At 41.1% G+C, this 15,771-nt stretch overlaps 1 protein-coding gene across 3 annotated transcripts in view; it reads left to right on the top strand.

The window, feature by feature from the left end:
* Positions 1–15,771, top strand: part of LOC121289009 (xenotropic and polytropic retrovirus receptor 1 homolog) — a 355,844-nt gene that overhangs the window by 19,858 nt on the left and 320,215 nt on the right. For all 3 annotated transcript variants that reach the window (XR_005945478.1, XR_005945477.1, XM_041207881.1), the window contains exon 2: positions 11,035–11,086. Coding sequence is in view for 1 of the 3 variants with exons in the window: in XM_041207881.1 (XP_041063815.1) it covers positions 11,035–11,086 (52 nt within the window). In the remaining 2 variants the exon portion in view is untranslated. The remainder of the gene's footprint in view (positions 1–11,034; positions 11,087–15,771) is intronic.

Raw genomic sequence — 15,771 nt, 5'->3', positions numbered from 1 at the left:
ATGGATGAGTGATAGCCTGTGTTGACTATGTGGGAAATCATCCATGTTGAGGATTACCATCAAAGGAACTGACCCAGCACAAGTCAGATAAGCATTTCTGGCCCCATCCAGCTGAATGAAATGTTCTCTGTTGCCTGGGGTCATGTTTCAAGGTAAGGTCATTTTTGGAGACCCACTGTAGGAGCTGTCCGCTATCACTTTGGTACTGAGTCAGTGTGGTGGTTGTTGAAGTCTCCCAGGTGGTTGAGTGAGGCAATGTTGGCAGAATTGTTCCCAGCTGGCACTTGGAGGCTCAAACACATTTGCGATATGAAAATGCTGACCCGAATTGTGTCACAGAACTTGGTTGATGACAAGACTACATTAGCAATGCCAGATCAGACATGGGGGGTGGCTGTGTTTAGCATGAGGGGAGTAGCACAGTTGGTCAAAGCTGTTGATTAATAGTGACCTGCTTCTTCAGTCCCATTATGGGCCTCTTGGAGACAGATGATGTTGATGGAGTGTTGGGTGGCAAGGCTGATAGGCCCTCGACATTAAGTTCTAAGATTCGGAGAGCATGCCCTTTTGCCATAACGCCAGTGGGCTACTCAATGTTAAGACTGTTGGTTCTGGGGGAACTGGGATTCTGCAAGGGAGCTCTTTTGGAGCCCTTTAATTTTCTCATGGAATTCACTCTACTGGTAGGATTATTTACTTCCCCAGGGGCAACTGGGTACTAACCAGGGATGCGATGTGAATGTTGATCCATTGTTCCCTGTAGTGCTGAGCCATAAGACCAGAGGGTTGCAGCTTTGAATGGTGTTCCACAGTGAATTAACTGAACTCGGGTGAGATGCTATAACTGACATCCCTGAGCTAGGAATAGCTGAGATTTCCTGCTCCTGACACCTATCCAGTGATCCACAAAGAATTGTCCATTGAGTACTGCACCTGCAGTCTGCCTGACCCACAGATCTGTATCTCCGTAAAAGTCATTGCCTTTAGGAGAGTAGAAAGAGACAAATGATGAAAAATTCTCAGCACCTTAATTTTTAAAAACACATGCACAGTGTTGTAAAATACCTTTAAAATAGCATTCATATTCAAAGTGGACTTTTGGAGCAGTAAATTGGTATATTTGTCCGGAAAGGTGTAGATTCAACTTGTGCCTGTGATATCTTGCTCTTTGCTTGTCCTTTGGTAGGAGGAAGAAAGGGAGGTGTTGAGTGGAGGTAACCTGCACGGAGGGGGATCCCATGGAGAGGAAAAATTGAGAAGGTGGTCACCTGGGCAATTTTTGTCTATCTCCTAATGGCAAGCTTGGAGTGTCTTTGAGATTTTCTCGATGTCACCTGTCTCAGTCCCAGCCTTGCTTCCCTTTACTCTAGATCATTCTCCACAGCTTTTGCCCAAGTTTTGCACGTGACAACTTGCGATTTGTCCAAAATTCCACTAGTTGAATTCTATTCTGAAATAATTTTTGCTTCTCTCTCATGCCTTGCATACTTCATTTGCTGTTGGTCCCTGCAACACATTGTTTTCCAAGTTTTTGTTTTCATCTACAAGTGTCTTTGTAGCCTCATCCCTCCTTATTAGCAACCTCCCTCCCAATTCCGGTTTCTTTTGCATCTCACTTGCCTGCATATTCCACCATTGATACTAAAAAACCTTAAAGCCACCTTTATCTCCAAGTTTTGGAATGTTCCCTATCACCTTTGCCTTGCTGTCTTTCGCCTCTCATTCAAAAACCTCAAAACCTATCTCTTTAATCAAAATTTTGCTGCCCCCTCTAATCTATCTTAATCACCATTGCTAGATGTCTGGTTACTTTTACCTCCTGTAAAGTGTTAATGGACATTCTGTTACATTAAGACACTTATATAAGTGAAAGTTGGAAAGGAGTATGCATTTGAGTAGAGAGGAAAGCCTTTAATAGGGAAAATAAATGAATGGGGAAGTAGGAAAATGCAAATTTCACAAGAGGTTTTTAAAATATACTGCCAATATGCTTACATAGCCATTAAATGAGTAAGCAGGGGCCATTTATCTTTTAAAATATATATCTGACTATCTGCTGTGTTTCGCAATAACACTCGTGCCTAAAAAAAGCATGACTAATTCCTGAGCCAGGTTATTTGGAAGACGGTTACTAGAAATTACTTCAGCTGAGTTACAGTAATACCTTGAACTCTGAGGCGCTGCCAGTCCATAGTACATCACATTGCACTGCTCAAATAAATATGTTAATATTTAACTCATATCTTTTCCCTCTTCTCATGACTTGGTATAAATTGTGCTTCAAAGAGGATTTGAAGAATTGCATCAAGAATTGCAGCAACTAAATGAAAAACTTGCACAGCCTGGGATTGTTCAAATTGGAATAATTTGTCCTCATTTGAAGCGATCCCAGAGCTAGTTTTGAATTATTTGTTTTCCACTTTCCCACCCAAATATACTCTGCAGAAAACATGCAATTTTTTTTTGCCTTTTTTATCTATAATATTCCATTTTTTTTTGCTTTGTGACGGAGTTCTTTAACTTTGAGCGGCACATAAAACTCTGTTAAATTAACTGGTGTGATGAGGCAGTGAAATCAGATTCACAGAATGTAGCTGCTTGGGTTGAATACTGTTAACGGTAACAGATCATTTCAGAGTTTTTGTTGCATTACCTATTGAGTGCTGGAGAAAATTTCCGAGGTTTTGCCTTGGAGATTTTAATTGTGATTATTCGATTTTGTTAGATTGCTAAAATTTGGAGAACCCACTAAAGAGGCGGTATTCTCCTAAACGTTTTCATAAGCAGAACAGCCCGATTTAACCAGAAGCTCTGACTGTAGGTTAACCATGTGTAGGTTAATGTTGCTTATATTTAAAATGTTAGAAAACTAATTTTCCAGTCAATTTAGAAGGTGGAAAGAACCAAACTGCTGGACCTATCTGTACATTCAAAACTAGTGTCTACATATACTTATAGACAAAAAAATCAGAAAGATGTGATTCAGTATAATAATTGAACGCATTGAACCAGTTCCTAAAGGGTTAATTGCACCTTCTTTTCAGAAAGCTTTCTTAGTGGTAAACTCATGGCTCTCTGGATGAGGCAGTTGGGTTTTCTCCTTTGCAGTTTTGTTAGAGGAAACTGTGAGCTCCATATACCCATTGAATTTGTTGTGCTTATACCAGAACTAAACACTACTGAAGACTTCCCATGTTTTATGGTTTTAATGGCCCAATTTTATGGTCAGCAATGAATGAACAGCCGCAAGCCATTCATTACCTTTATACACATACTTTTTAAAGGCTTTTGCATTGAAACTTGCCATAATTAGAAACATAGAAAAATAAAGTAGACAACAATGTTGCCAAACAATGACGTAGAAGAGCAGTGAGAAACATTTAAAAAGGTGTTCAGCAGAGTGCAGGGAAAAACATACTCCACTAAAAAGCAAGAACAAAATAAACGCTAATGACTTACCATGCTTGAATAAATGACATGAGGGAGGTAAGGAAAGAGCCTAAACTAAGTACATGGATGGCAGGGGAAAGTATGATGTGTGCAGTTCTGGTCACCACATGTTAAAGGGGATATAGAGGCACTATAGATTTAAAGATTTATAAGGATGATACCTTAGGTTATACCTATTAGGTAAGATATAAAGCCTGGGTCTTATTTCTCTTGAAGATAGAATGCTGAGGGGTTACCTGATAGAGGCTTTTAAAATTGTCAAATGTTTTGATAGAGTAAACACAGAGACTGTTCCTATTTGTGGAGAAGAGAAAAGCTAGAGGCCAACGATATAAAATTGTCACTAAGGAATTCAATAGAAACTTCTTTACCCAGAGAGTAAAACTCATTACCACAGGGAGTAGTTGATGCATTTAAGGGAAACCTGGATAAATATTTGAAGGAGAAGGGAATAGAGTGTAATAAAAACGGAAAATGTTGGAAAAACTCAGCAGGTCTGACAGAATCTGTGGAGAGAGAAACAGAGTTAATGTTTTGAGACCGTATGACTCTTCAGAGCTGAAGAAGTCACATAGACTCAAAACATTAACTCTGTTTTTCTCTCAACAGATGCTACCAGACCTGCTGAGTTTTCCCAGCATTTTCTGTTTTTATTTCAGATTTCCAGCATCTGCAGTATTTTGCTTTTATCTTAGGGATAATATGCTAATGTAATTAAATGAGGAAGAATAAGAAAAGGCTCGAGTGGAGTATAAACATAGACATCGACTGGTTGGGCTGAATGGCCTTTTTTTGTGTTGTATATTGTAGGCAATTCTGTGTAAAACAGCACCCTCTTCAGGGATCCAGGATCTGCGTGAATGCGGCAAGCAATTGGATTGAAAAATCTTTGAGCCTGTCAGTTTGAACCAGGAAGTCTACGTTAGAACAGCTAGTTCAAAGCAAAATCATGTACTGATAGTGAAATAACAAGAGCGAAAGATAGAATTGCAAGAGAGATTACAGAATTGTTACAGTGCGGAAGAAGACCATTCGGCCCATTGTGTTTGCATTGGCTTTCCGAATGAGCAATTCACTTAGTTCCATTCTCCTGCCTTCTCCCCATAACCCTACACATTCTTCCTTTTCAGATAACCGTCTGATTCCCTTTAGAATGCTTCGATTGAACCTGCCTCCACCACACTCTCAGGCAGTGCATTCCAGACCTTAACCTCTCGCTGTGAGAGAGTTCTTTTCTCATACTACTTTTGCAAATTACTTTAAACCTGTAAGATTAGAAACAAAGACAAAGGTAACATTTTATTTAAAATTCTTTATTTTTTAAAATTTTCAACAATAATTAAAAACTGAAGTGATGAGATTCCACACTTGCAAATGTTAATTTTTTCAATGCCAGAGAGGCTTTTTGGGAGTAATTAAGACTTACCATAAAATTGCTTACCCTGTAATGGATAGGCCCCAACTTTTTCTGGCATGTTAAGTGGGTACCTATCATGTAAATACCCCATCCTAATGCCCTTCCATATATTCGAATGTTGAGCCTCTTGCCGAGATACAGTTATAGCAAAGCTTCTGGAGGAGCCGTGCAACCTTGATAACAAGTTTCTCATTCAATTGTGCAGTCTTTGGAAGAGGTCCAATTTTCTCCTTAATAACCATGGCCCAGATGGTTTTGTGGAAGGATTTTCTCCATATAGTCGGAGACTGGATGTATCCTGGAAGATGGGCTATGGGACCTCTTGGAAGTCTCAGCGCAAGGATTTCGTGAGAATTTGAACATTCCCCTGCTCCATGGGACACTCTGAAAAAGTCTCCAACTCTGGGTTCGAGTTGAAGACTTCAGGCGGTTCCGACTTACTTAACTGGATATAGTTACCCAGGAAATGATAGACAGAAAATTTCTCATCTGACACCTGGGCAACTATGCATCTAAACTCCCAATCACTCTCACTGATGCCACCTGACTCTCCCGAATTCCAGAATACCCAGCCTGACTGCGCCCACCCCCAACCTCCGAGCCTGACCACCCCCATCTCCCCGGCTTCCAAGTTTGCCCCCCCCCCCCCCCCCCCCCCCCCCCCCCCCCCCCCCCCCCAGTTTGACCTGACTACCCCCTGAGCTGCTTCAACTACCCACTTATACACCCACTGCCCTGCTCGTTTCCACTGGCACCCGCATGGTTTCTGCGCAGATTCTCTGCTCCCTATGAATTTTTCTGCATTAGGTCAGATGCAAAGAATCCTCCATCAGAAGATTACTCAGAAAAATCAGAGGAAGATAAGTGTGTGTTTACTTTGGCTGATCAGGGTCGGCAACTGGGGTTCTGATCCTGAACAGACAACCTGGACCGGTGAGTGTTGATAGTCTCAGCACTTTTTTTAAACTGCTAACTTATTCACTCCATTTTAAATGAAGCATTGCCAGTAACAAATTATCAAAGGGCAGTCCATGAGGATGTTTGTCACTGAGCTGTTAAACACACATTGCTTGGTTCTCAAGCCCATATTAAAAGTTTATTTTGGTACAATCCAAAATTGCAAACTACAAAAACTCATTGTCTTAACTAATCTTCTACTGAACATCCTTGCTTGTTTATCACAGATAGATTGCTTCCTGCCTTCTGTTTTGGAACTTATTGCAGCCACTTAGCTATCGTTTTAAAAGCCAAATCAAAGACTGAAAGTCTCTTTTTGTCATGCCAAGATAACAGACTTAATACAGACAGCGTTGGATTGATAGATTGAACAGTCTTTTCTCATTTCACAGTTTACGTTCTGGTGCCACTAACTGTTGTTTCATGTTGTTACATAAAATGAATCACACTTCTATTTCAGTGGAAAAAATTCAGGGTGAGTGGAGTGCAGTTTGCACATTGCAGGATACTTGTACTTGCAGCAAATTTAGAACAAAAAGAACTGCAATTAATTTTGCAGTTGACTTTTCCAACCAGGAACTGCCATGTTAACAAATTCTTCAAGGATTCATGGTTATAAATTGATCAACAGCTTGGTGTCTAGCTCTCTTTAAATACTGTTTAGTGATTTTCTGCAGAGTGCAGTGAACAGTAAACCATACTGAAGTAGGAAATTCTAATAACCACTTAATTTTAAGCAGGGCGGGGGAAGAATCTTATAACCATAAAACATTGTAACTCCAATAGCCCACATCCCGTAAAATGAATAAGAAAAAAACCCTGCTCTCTTGCCCACATGTCTGTCCTTGGCTTGCTGCATTGTTCCAATGAAGCCCAACGCAAACTGGAGGAACAACACCTCATCTTCCGACTAGGCACTTTACAGCCTTTCGGACTGAATATTGAATTCAACAACTTTAGGTCTTGAGCTCCCTCCTCCATCCCTACCCCCTTTCTGTTTCTTCCCCCTTCCTTTTGTTTTTTTCAATAAATTATGTAGATTTTTCTTTTCCCACCTATTTCCATTATTTTTAAATATTTTAAAATCTTTTATGCTCTCCCCACCCCCACTAGAGCTATACCTTGAGTGCCCTACCATCCATTCTTAATTAGCACATTCGTTTAGATAATATCACCAACTTCAACACCTATGTGTTCTTTTGTTCTGTTGTCTGTGACATCTTTTGATGATCTGCTTCTATCACTGCTTGTTTGTCCCTACAACCACACCCCCTCTCCACTTCTCTCCCCCCACCCAAACCCCCCCCCTGCCACACACACACACACACACACACACACACACCTTAAACCAGCTTATATTTCACCCCTTCCTCGGATTCACCTAGTTCTGTTGAAGGGTCATGAGGACTCGAAACGTCAACTCTTTTCTTCTCCGCTGATGCTGCCAGACCTGCTGAGTTTTTCCAGGTAATTCTGTTTTTGTTCAGTGATAGAAGCAGATCATCAAAAGATGTCACAGACAACAGAACAAAAGAACACATAGGTGTTGAAGTTGGTGATATTATCTAAACAAATGTGCTAATTAAGAATGGATGGTAGGGCACTCAAGGTATAGCTCTAGTGGGGGTGGGGGGAGCATAAAAGATTTAAAAATATTTAAAAATAATGGAAATAGGTGGGAAAAGAAAAATCTATATAATTTATTGGAAAAAACAAAAGGAAGGGGGAAGAAACAGAAAGGGGGTGGGGATGGAGGAGGGAGCTCAAGACCTAAAGTTGTTGAATTCAATATTCAGTCCGGAAGGCTGTAAAGTGCCTAGTCGGAAGATGAGGTGTTGTTCCTCCAGTTTGCGTTGGGCTTCACTGGAACAATGCAGCAAGCCAAGGACAGACATGTGGGCAAGAGAGCAGGGTGGAGTGTTAAAATGGCAAGCAACAGGGAGGTTTGGGTCATTCTTGCGGACAGACCGCAGGTGTTCTGCAAAGCGGTCGCCCAGTTTACGTTTGGTCTCTCCAATGTAGAGGAGACCACATTGGGAGCAATGAATGCAGTAGACTAAGTTGGGGGAAATGCGATTTTATCCCTATCCACCACTACTCTCCTCCGTCTGGCTGAACTTGTTCTCACACTGAACAATTTCTCCTTCAACTCCTCGCACTTCCTCCAAATAAAATGTGTGGCTATGGGTACCCACATGGGCCCCAGCTATGCCTGTCTCTTTATGGGGTATGTGGAACATTCCTTGTTCCAGTCCTACTCCGGCCCCCTTCCACAACTCTTTCTCCAGTACATCGATGATTACTTCGGTGCTGCTTCATGCTCTCGTCAGGACTTGGAAAAATTTATTAATTTTGCTTCCAATCTCCACCCCTCCATCATTTTCACATGGTCCATCTCTGACACTTCCCTTCCCTTCCTTGACCTCTCTGTCTCAATCTCTGGTGATAGACTGTCCACCAATATCCATTACAAACCTACCGACTCCCACAGCTACCTCGACTACAGTTCCTCACACCCCGCTTCCTGGAAGGACTCCATCCCATACTCTCAGTTCCTTCGCCTCTGTCACATCTGTTCCGATGATGCTACCTGCAAAAACAGTTCCTCTGACATGTCCTCCTTCCTTAACCGACTGGGCCCTCAACCGTGTCCGGCCCATCTCCTGCGCATCTGCCCTCATGCCTTCTCCACCCTCCCAGAAACATGATAGGCTTCCCCTTGTCCTAACTTATCACCCCACCAGCCTCCACATTCAAAGGATCATCCTCCGCCATTTCCGCCAACTCCAGCATGATGCTACCACATCTTCCCTTCACCTCCCCTGTCGGCATTCCGTAGGGATCGTTCCCTCCGGGACACCCTGGTCCACTCCTCCATCACCCCCTACTCCTCAACCCCCTCCTATGGCACCACCTCATGCCCATGCAAAAGATGTAACACCTGCCCCTTCACTTCCTCTCTCCTCACCGTCCAAGGGCCCAAACACTCCTTTCAAGTGAAGCTGCATTTCACTTGCATTTCCCCCAACTTAGTCTACTGCATTCGTTGCTCCCAATGTGGTCTCCTCTACATTGGAGAGACCAAACGTAAACTGGGCGACCGCTTTGCAGAACACCTGCGGTCTGTCCGCAAGAATGACCCAAACCTCCCTGTCGCTTGCCATTTTAACACTCCACTCTGCTCTCTTGCCCACATGTCTGTCCTTGGCTTGCTGCATTGTTCCAGTGAAGCCCAACGCAAACTGGAGGAACAACTCCTCATCTTCCGACTAGGCACTTTACAGCCTTCCGGACTGAATATTGAATTCAACAACTTTAGGACTTGAGCTCCCTCCTCCATCCCCACCCCCTTTCTGTTTCTTCCCCCTTCCTTTTGTTTTTTCCAATAAATTATATAGATTTTTCTTTTCCCACCTATTTCCCTTATTTTAAAATATTTTTAAAGCTTTTATGCTCGCCCTACCCCCACTGGAGCTATACCTTGAGTGCCCTACCATCCATTCTTAATTAGCACATTTTGTTTAGATAATATCACCAACTTCAACACCTATGTGTTCTTTTGTTCTGTTGTCTGTGACATCTTTTGATGATCTGCTTCTATCACTGCTTGTTTGTCCCTACAACCACACCACCCCCCTCCACTTCTCTCCTCCCACCCCCCCACACACACACACCTTAAACCAGCTTATATTTCACCCCTTCCTTGGATTCACCTAGTTCTGTTGAAGGGTCATGAGAACGCGAAACGTCAACTCTTTTCTTCTCTGCTGATGCTGCCATACCTGAGTTTTTCCAGGTTGTTCTGTTTTTGTTTTCGATTTCCAGCATCCGCAGTTTTTTGTTTTTATTTAAGAAAAAAACTTTCCTGTTAACATGAGGTGCTTTAATTCAGATGTAGGAGAAAGGGACTTTTGAATTTGAGATGTGTATTGCAAAATGAGATTGATTTTGAAAGGCATTTCAGCAGCCTTTTGTTATGCTGTTGGTGCAAAATGCGGATGAATGCAAAGTTATGCCAAAGCAGATAACTTGTTAATACTTGGAACTACTTCCTGTTAATCAAACTGTCTTATCTATATTGTAGATTGGATTCACTAAGAGGCGAGCACTTAAAAATAAACCCCAATGTATTACAATGTATACATGTAGGCAGTAGGTAAATTATTATTTACCACGTGCCTCTTCTATTATTTGGCTCCATCTTGATTATAATGTGGCTGTGAACATATGCACATGTGTAAATTTGGCTGTTTGACCTCATTAAGAAATTCTTCTAAAGCACGTGCTTGACATTGTAGTGACAAACTACTGGCACCAAGTGGTTTTTGACATGCCTTTTCCTCAATTATGTTCTAGCAGCACAATTGCCTGACATTTGAGAAAATATTACTGCATTTTCATATTTATAATTTTCAAGATAAATACTATGATGTTTGTTGAGAGCATATTGCTTATTCATTGGAACTGAAGTAATGCAACTTCTCATCTTATACCAGGAAATACTTTTTCACTCCAGATGAGTTTTTGCCACGACTCGCCTTAACTTGGCTTTACTTACACACAACCTCATTTACCTGCTTGTTCTCTCTCTCCCTCTCTCTGTCCCTACTCCAGGCAGTGATCTTGTTGGTATAAATTTAGCTATCAGATTGTTACTTGGATCCATATCTTACCCTTCTCCCTGTAAATTTTGGAGGCAAAGACTCTTGATGCATGTGGTTCCACTAGTGCCGGCAGCATTTTCAGCACATCAATCCACATGGAAGCTCAGGTGATGAGTGTCAGCAGGTCATTTGACCACAGTAAGCATTACAGGCAAGCCTTATCTGTCCTCACTTGATGACATATTTGCACTTTCCAGCAGGGGCCACAGGATAGCAGTCAGGAGTGGTTGATTTTTGATCCTTATTGGCACCAATTGTAGCAGTTAGCTGAGATCAGATAACTCAGCACAGACTTGCAGTTAAACCTGGGAACTTCTGATCTGTGAGATACAGTAATAGACTAGATTGTGCATAGAATGTTGGTGGTTAAGCTGCCCTATAATATCTGTAATGGAAGAAGGAGGTAACTGAGGCAGATAGTTATTTACCAGGGAATCTGTGATGGGGAACACCATGTATAGTAATTTATTTATTGATGTTGGATTTTTAATAATTTCTGTTTTGAATGATAATTGATGTTTAATTCTGAAATGTTTTGTATTGCAGGCTTTCAAAGAGATGCTGTATGCAGCCCAAGACCAAGCACCATCTTTAGAAGGTAATGGACTTTCATGTAATTCCTCTGATGAGCAAGGCTGATTCTCTCAGCTATTGACTGCAGAATTTAACATTTGCAACCCAATTTATGGAGTCATTCATGTGCCTACCAGTTTCATACCATAATAAAATAAAACTGCAAATAAAGTGGAGAGAATACATTGCATTGTGAGGGGAACCTAGGAGCTAAACTGGGTTTATTTTTAATAATTGGAAGTTGTTTACTTTTCAGTGGAAAAATAATTCTGACTAGTAATCCCACATTCATACCATTCAACACAATTAGTCCACATGGTAAAATGGAACTGAATAGAATGAAAATGTCTGAAGTAGATTAAAAGTTGGCTAAAGCACAGAGTCTATACGTTGATTGTCATGGAGCATGGTGTCACTAGTGGGGCATTGGAGGGACCAACAATCAGGCGAGTGCTGTTTGGAGACACCAAACAGGCTATCTTAAGCTTGAAGATGACACCAAATTGTGGTTTTGTTGGGGGGTTGGGGAGGGTGGGGTGCAAGTAAAAGAGAAGGGGCAAACCAAATGCAGAATGATCTGGAGAGATTGAGAAGTGACTGATGAATGATCAGTGGAAATGCAGAGTAATGGCACTTCCTTGGGAACAGCAGGAAAATAAATTTTAATGAGTGATCGTGCAGCAATTTTATTCTTTTTTTAATACTCTGCACATTCTGGCTGCGGCAGTAAGAGGAGTCAAGTGCAGAGGATGGCTCTTTGAGGCGAATGGGAGTTGAGTGTCATTTCCACAGGCCTGTTTTCTCCTTGTGTCTGAGTTGATTTAAGCTTTAGAGCTGGGTAAAGTGGGTTCTGGTTAGGTTCTTTCTGATCTTTATTTCACACTGTGGATGTCAAATTGTCTTAGTAAGATAAAGTGCGACTGTTTTCCATTAATTTGGTGGAGTGCCATTAACAGGTTATCCAATTCCAGCCTCACTGAAAATGGTCTTCTTGCACCATGTGCAACAAATGTGGAATATCAGCAGTGCAGTTTCACACATCAGGTTTAACTGTGGCATTCTTTCCAAGATATAATTTGTGGCTCAGTGATTGTATTCTCACCTCTTAGAGAATTTTGAATCCCAGTTCCAATGTTACTGTTTTCGTAAGGACCAAAGTCATGGAACAGCTGCCCTTGTTCTTCATCTTCTGTTCTACATCTATGTATTTTGGAGATTCCATTCAAACTCTGTCTTGTTTGAAACAAAAACAGAATTACCTGGAAAAACTCAGCAGGTCTGGCAGCATCGGCGGAGAAGAAAAGAGTTGACGTTTCGAGTCCTCATGACCCTTTGACAGAACTTGAGTTCGAGTCCAGGAAAGAGCTGAAATATAAGCTGGTTTAAGGTGTGTGTGTGGGGGGGCGGAGAGATAGAGAGACAGAGAGGTGGAGGGGGTTGGTGTGGTTGTAGGGACAAACAAGCAGTGATAGAAGCAGATCATCAAAAGATGTCAACGACAATAGTACAATAGAACACATAGGTGTTAAAGTTAAAGTTGGTGATATTATCTAAACGAATGTGCTAATTAAGAATGGATGGTAGGGCACTCAAGGTATAGCTCTAGTGGGTTTTTTTTTAATAATGGAAATAGGTGGTAAAAGGAAAATCTATATAATTTATTGGAAAAAAAAGGAAGGGGGAAACAGAAAGGGGGTGGGGATGGGGGAGGGAGCTCACGACCTAAAGTTGTTGAATTCAATATTCAGGAATATTGAATTCAACAACTTTAGGTCGTGAGCTCCCTCCCCCATCCCCACCCCCTTTCTGTTTCCCCCTTCTTTTTTTTCCAATAAATTATAAAGATTTTCCTTTTACCACCTATTTCCATTATTAAAAAAAAACCCACTAGAGCTATACCTTGAGTGCCCTACCATCCATTCTTAATTAGCACATTCGTTTAGATAATATCACCAACTTTAACTTTAACACCTATGTGTTCTATTGTACTATTGTCGTTGACATCTTTTGATGATCTGCTTCTATCACTGCTTGTTTGTCCCTACAACCACACCAACCCTCTCCACCTCTCTGTCTCTCAACAACTTTAGGTCGTGAGCTCCCTCCCCCATCCCCACCCCCTTTCTGTTTCCCCCTTCTTTTTTTTCCAATAAATTATAAAGATTTTCCTTTTACCACTTATTTCCATTATTAAAAAAAAAACCCACTAGAGCTATACCTTGAGTGCCCTACCATCCATTCTTAATTAGCACATTCGTTTAGATAATATCACCAACTTTAACTTTAACACCTATGTGTTCTATTGTACTATTGTCGTTGACATCTTTTGATGATCTGCTTCTATCACTGCTTGTTTGTCCCTACAACCACACCAACCCCCTCCACCTCTCTGTCTCTCTATCTCTCCACCCCCCACACACACACCTTAAACCAGCTTATATTTCAGCTCTTTCCTGGACTCGAACTCAAGTTCTGTTGAAGGGTCATGAGGACTCGAAACGTCAACTCTTTTCTTCTCCGCCGATGCTGCCAGACCTGCTGAGTTTTTCCAGGTAATTCTGTTTTTGTTTTGGATTTCCAGCATCCGCAGTTTTTTTGTTTTTATCTCTGTCTTGTTTGACCTTGAACTAAGTTTCAAACCTCTGCTTCCCACAGTTTCAATGACCACCTACCTTCCCTTGTTCAGTTGCTCCTCTGCCCTTTCTCAGTTATCCATTTTTCCATGAAAGTCATAAATCGGTAGTGTTGAACATTAATGACCTTATCTGGACTGTCTCAGATGGTGAGATCACATGGAGATGAGGGTTGTTGTAGGAAATGTATCATAAACTGAAAACAATAGATATTGCCAAGTGGCATAGAAGCCTAAATTTCACAAGTTTATTTCTAGGAATGTTGAATCCTCTAGGAAATTCAGATGAGAACATCTCATTGAAAGAATACCAGCAAAATAAATTGCCATATTGCTTTATAAATTGCATAAATATGGGGACCACACAATTTATGCAAAACCATAAAACCACCAACCCATGAATAACCAACTGAATATGATGCCACATGATTCTGGTATGGGTCAGGAGTTTGTGAAGTTCACTAGCTCATCATGAGGACTCGAAACATCAACTCTTTTATTCTCCGCCGATGCTGCCAGACCTGCTGAGTTTTTCCAGGTAATTCTGTTTTTGTTTTGGATTTCCAGCATCTGCAGTTTTTTGTTTTCATCTCTGGCTGTGTTGTGCAGCACTACCTCACCTTGTACTCATACCTGAATAAAATATTTCCATGCCCCTTCATCACTGTCAAAATCCCCAGTTCATTTAAAGTGACATTACCTGTTACCATTATGGCTTAGCGTGTCTGTGAAATATGGGAAATATCCTGACATTGTTTCTCTCTGGTCACTTGTAAGATATCTGTGTTTTCCAGGGTTGGAAACATGGCTCCATATAGCTGTTTTGATGCAGCTGCTCTGCTGTAGCCCTTTGGGGTTATATAGTGAGTTTAATTATTCCTTTCTGTTTTATTCCTGTTGATCCTCTTTACAATAGCAATGTTGTTTGCCAGACAGAACGTGCTGGGCTCTGCCATAGACTGGAAATTCCTTTATGAAGGTTAATTAAACCTTCAAAGCTCTCAGACGAAACAATTGCTTGATACCAGGGCTTGAAATTGGAGTGAGATAAAAGGGACCGAGTGTTAAAAGCAACAGCTTCTATAAGCCTTTCAGGAGAGAAAAGTTTATCTCTCGCTGCAGCTCTCCCTTAACATTAACAGTGCTGTAATCCCATATAATTCCCTGTGCCAGCAAAGAATGCTATCTTCCCCGGTGTCTTCTCTAGCTTTTAAGATAGTTTACAGTTCAGAACACGGTCTTTTAAGCTAAAATCAGATAACTATTTAAATCATTCTTTTTTGCCCAGAGTAACTCCTAACTAAGAAACTTTAAGTCAAGCTGTGCTAATATTTTCAAAATGAAAGGAAGAAACTCTAATGGTGGAAATTTGAAAGAAAAACAATATGCTAGAAAAACATGGCAGGATTGTCAGCATCTGGACAGAAAGAAAGATTAACCTCTCAAGACAATTATGAAGGAGGAAAGTAATTGAACCCATCTCCAGTTTATCTACTCAAAAACACTGAAATTCTTTTATTTTCTGAAATGATTCTAGGGTTCTGATGCCCACTGTTCTTTTACCATTGTTTATTCCATTCCGTCTACAGGTCCTGCTTTGTGTGTAAAAGGATTTCTTAACATCTATCCTGGATTTGCCTTTTACTAGGTTAGCTGTTTGTCAACCTGAATTGGTACCATTCTTGGCTCTGAGTCATATGGTCGTGGACTTGTGCTCATGCCTCTGGAGCAGAGCTCATAATATAGGTCGACATTCCAGTGTAGTAGTGAGGGAGTGCTACACTATTGAACATGCTGGCTTTCAGATGATATTTTAATTGAGACCCTATCTGCCCTTTCAATGGATGTAAATTTCCCATGACAATATTTAAAGAACAGCAGTGGAATATCAATCCCTCAATACACCACCACACCAGATTATCTGGACATTATTACATTACTGTTTATGGGAGCATGCTATGTGCAATTTGGCTGCTGCATTACAGCAGTGACTGCACTTCAAAAATATTTAGTTTAGGAAGCCCTAATATCGTGAAAGTCGCTATGTAACTGCAAGTTTTATTTGTATTTTTAACTGT

Source organism: Carcharodon carcharias, chromosome 16, assembly GCF_017639515.1.
Source record: "Carcharodon carcharias isolate sCarCar2 chromosome 16, sCarCar2.pri, whole genome shotgun sequence".
NCBI lineage: Eukaryota > Metazoa > Chordata > Chondrichthyes > Lamniformes > Lamnidae > Carcharodon > Carcharodon carcharias.
The sequence above is the reverse complement of the archived record's forward strand: the minus strand, read 5'-3'. Positions and strand labels throughout refer to the sequence as shown.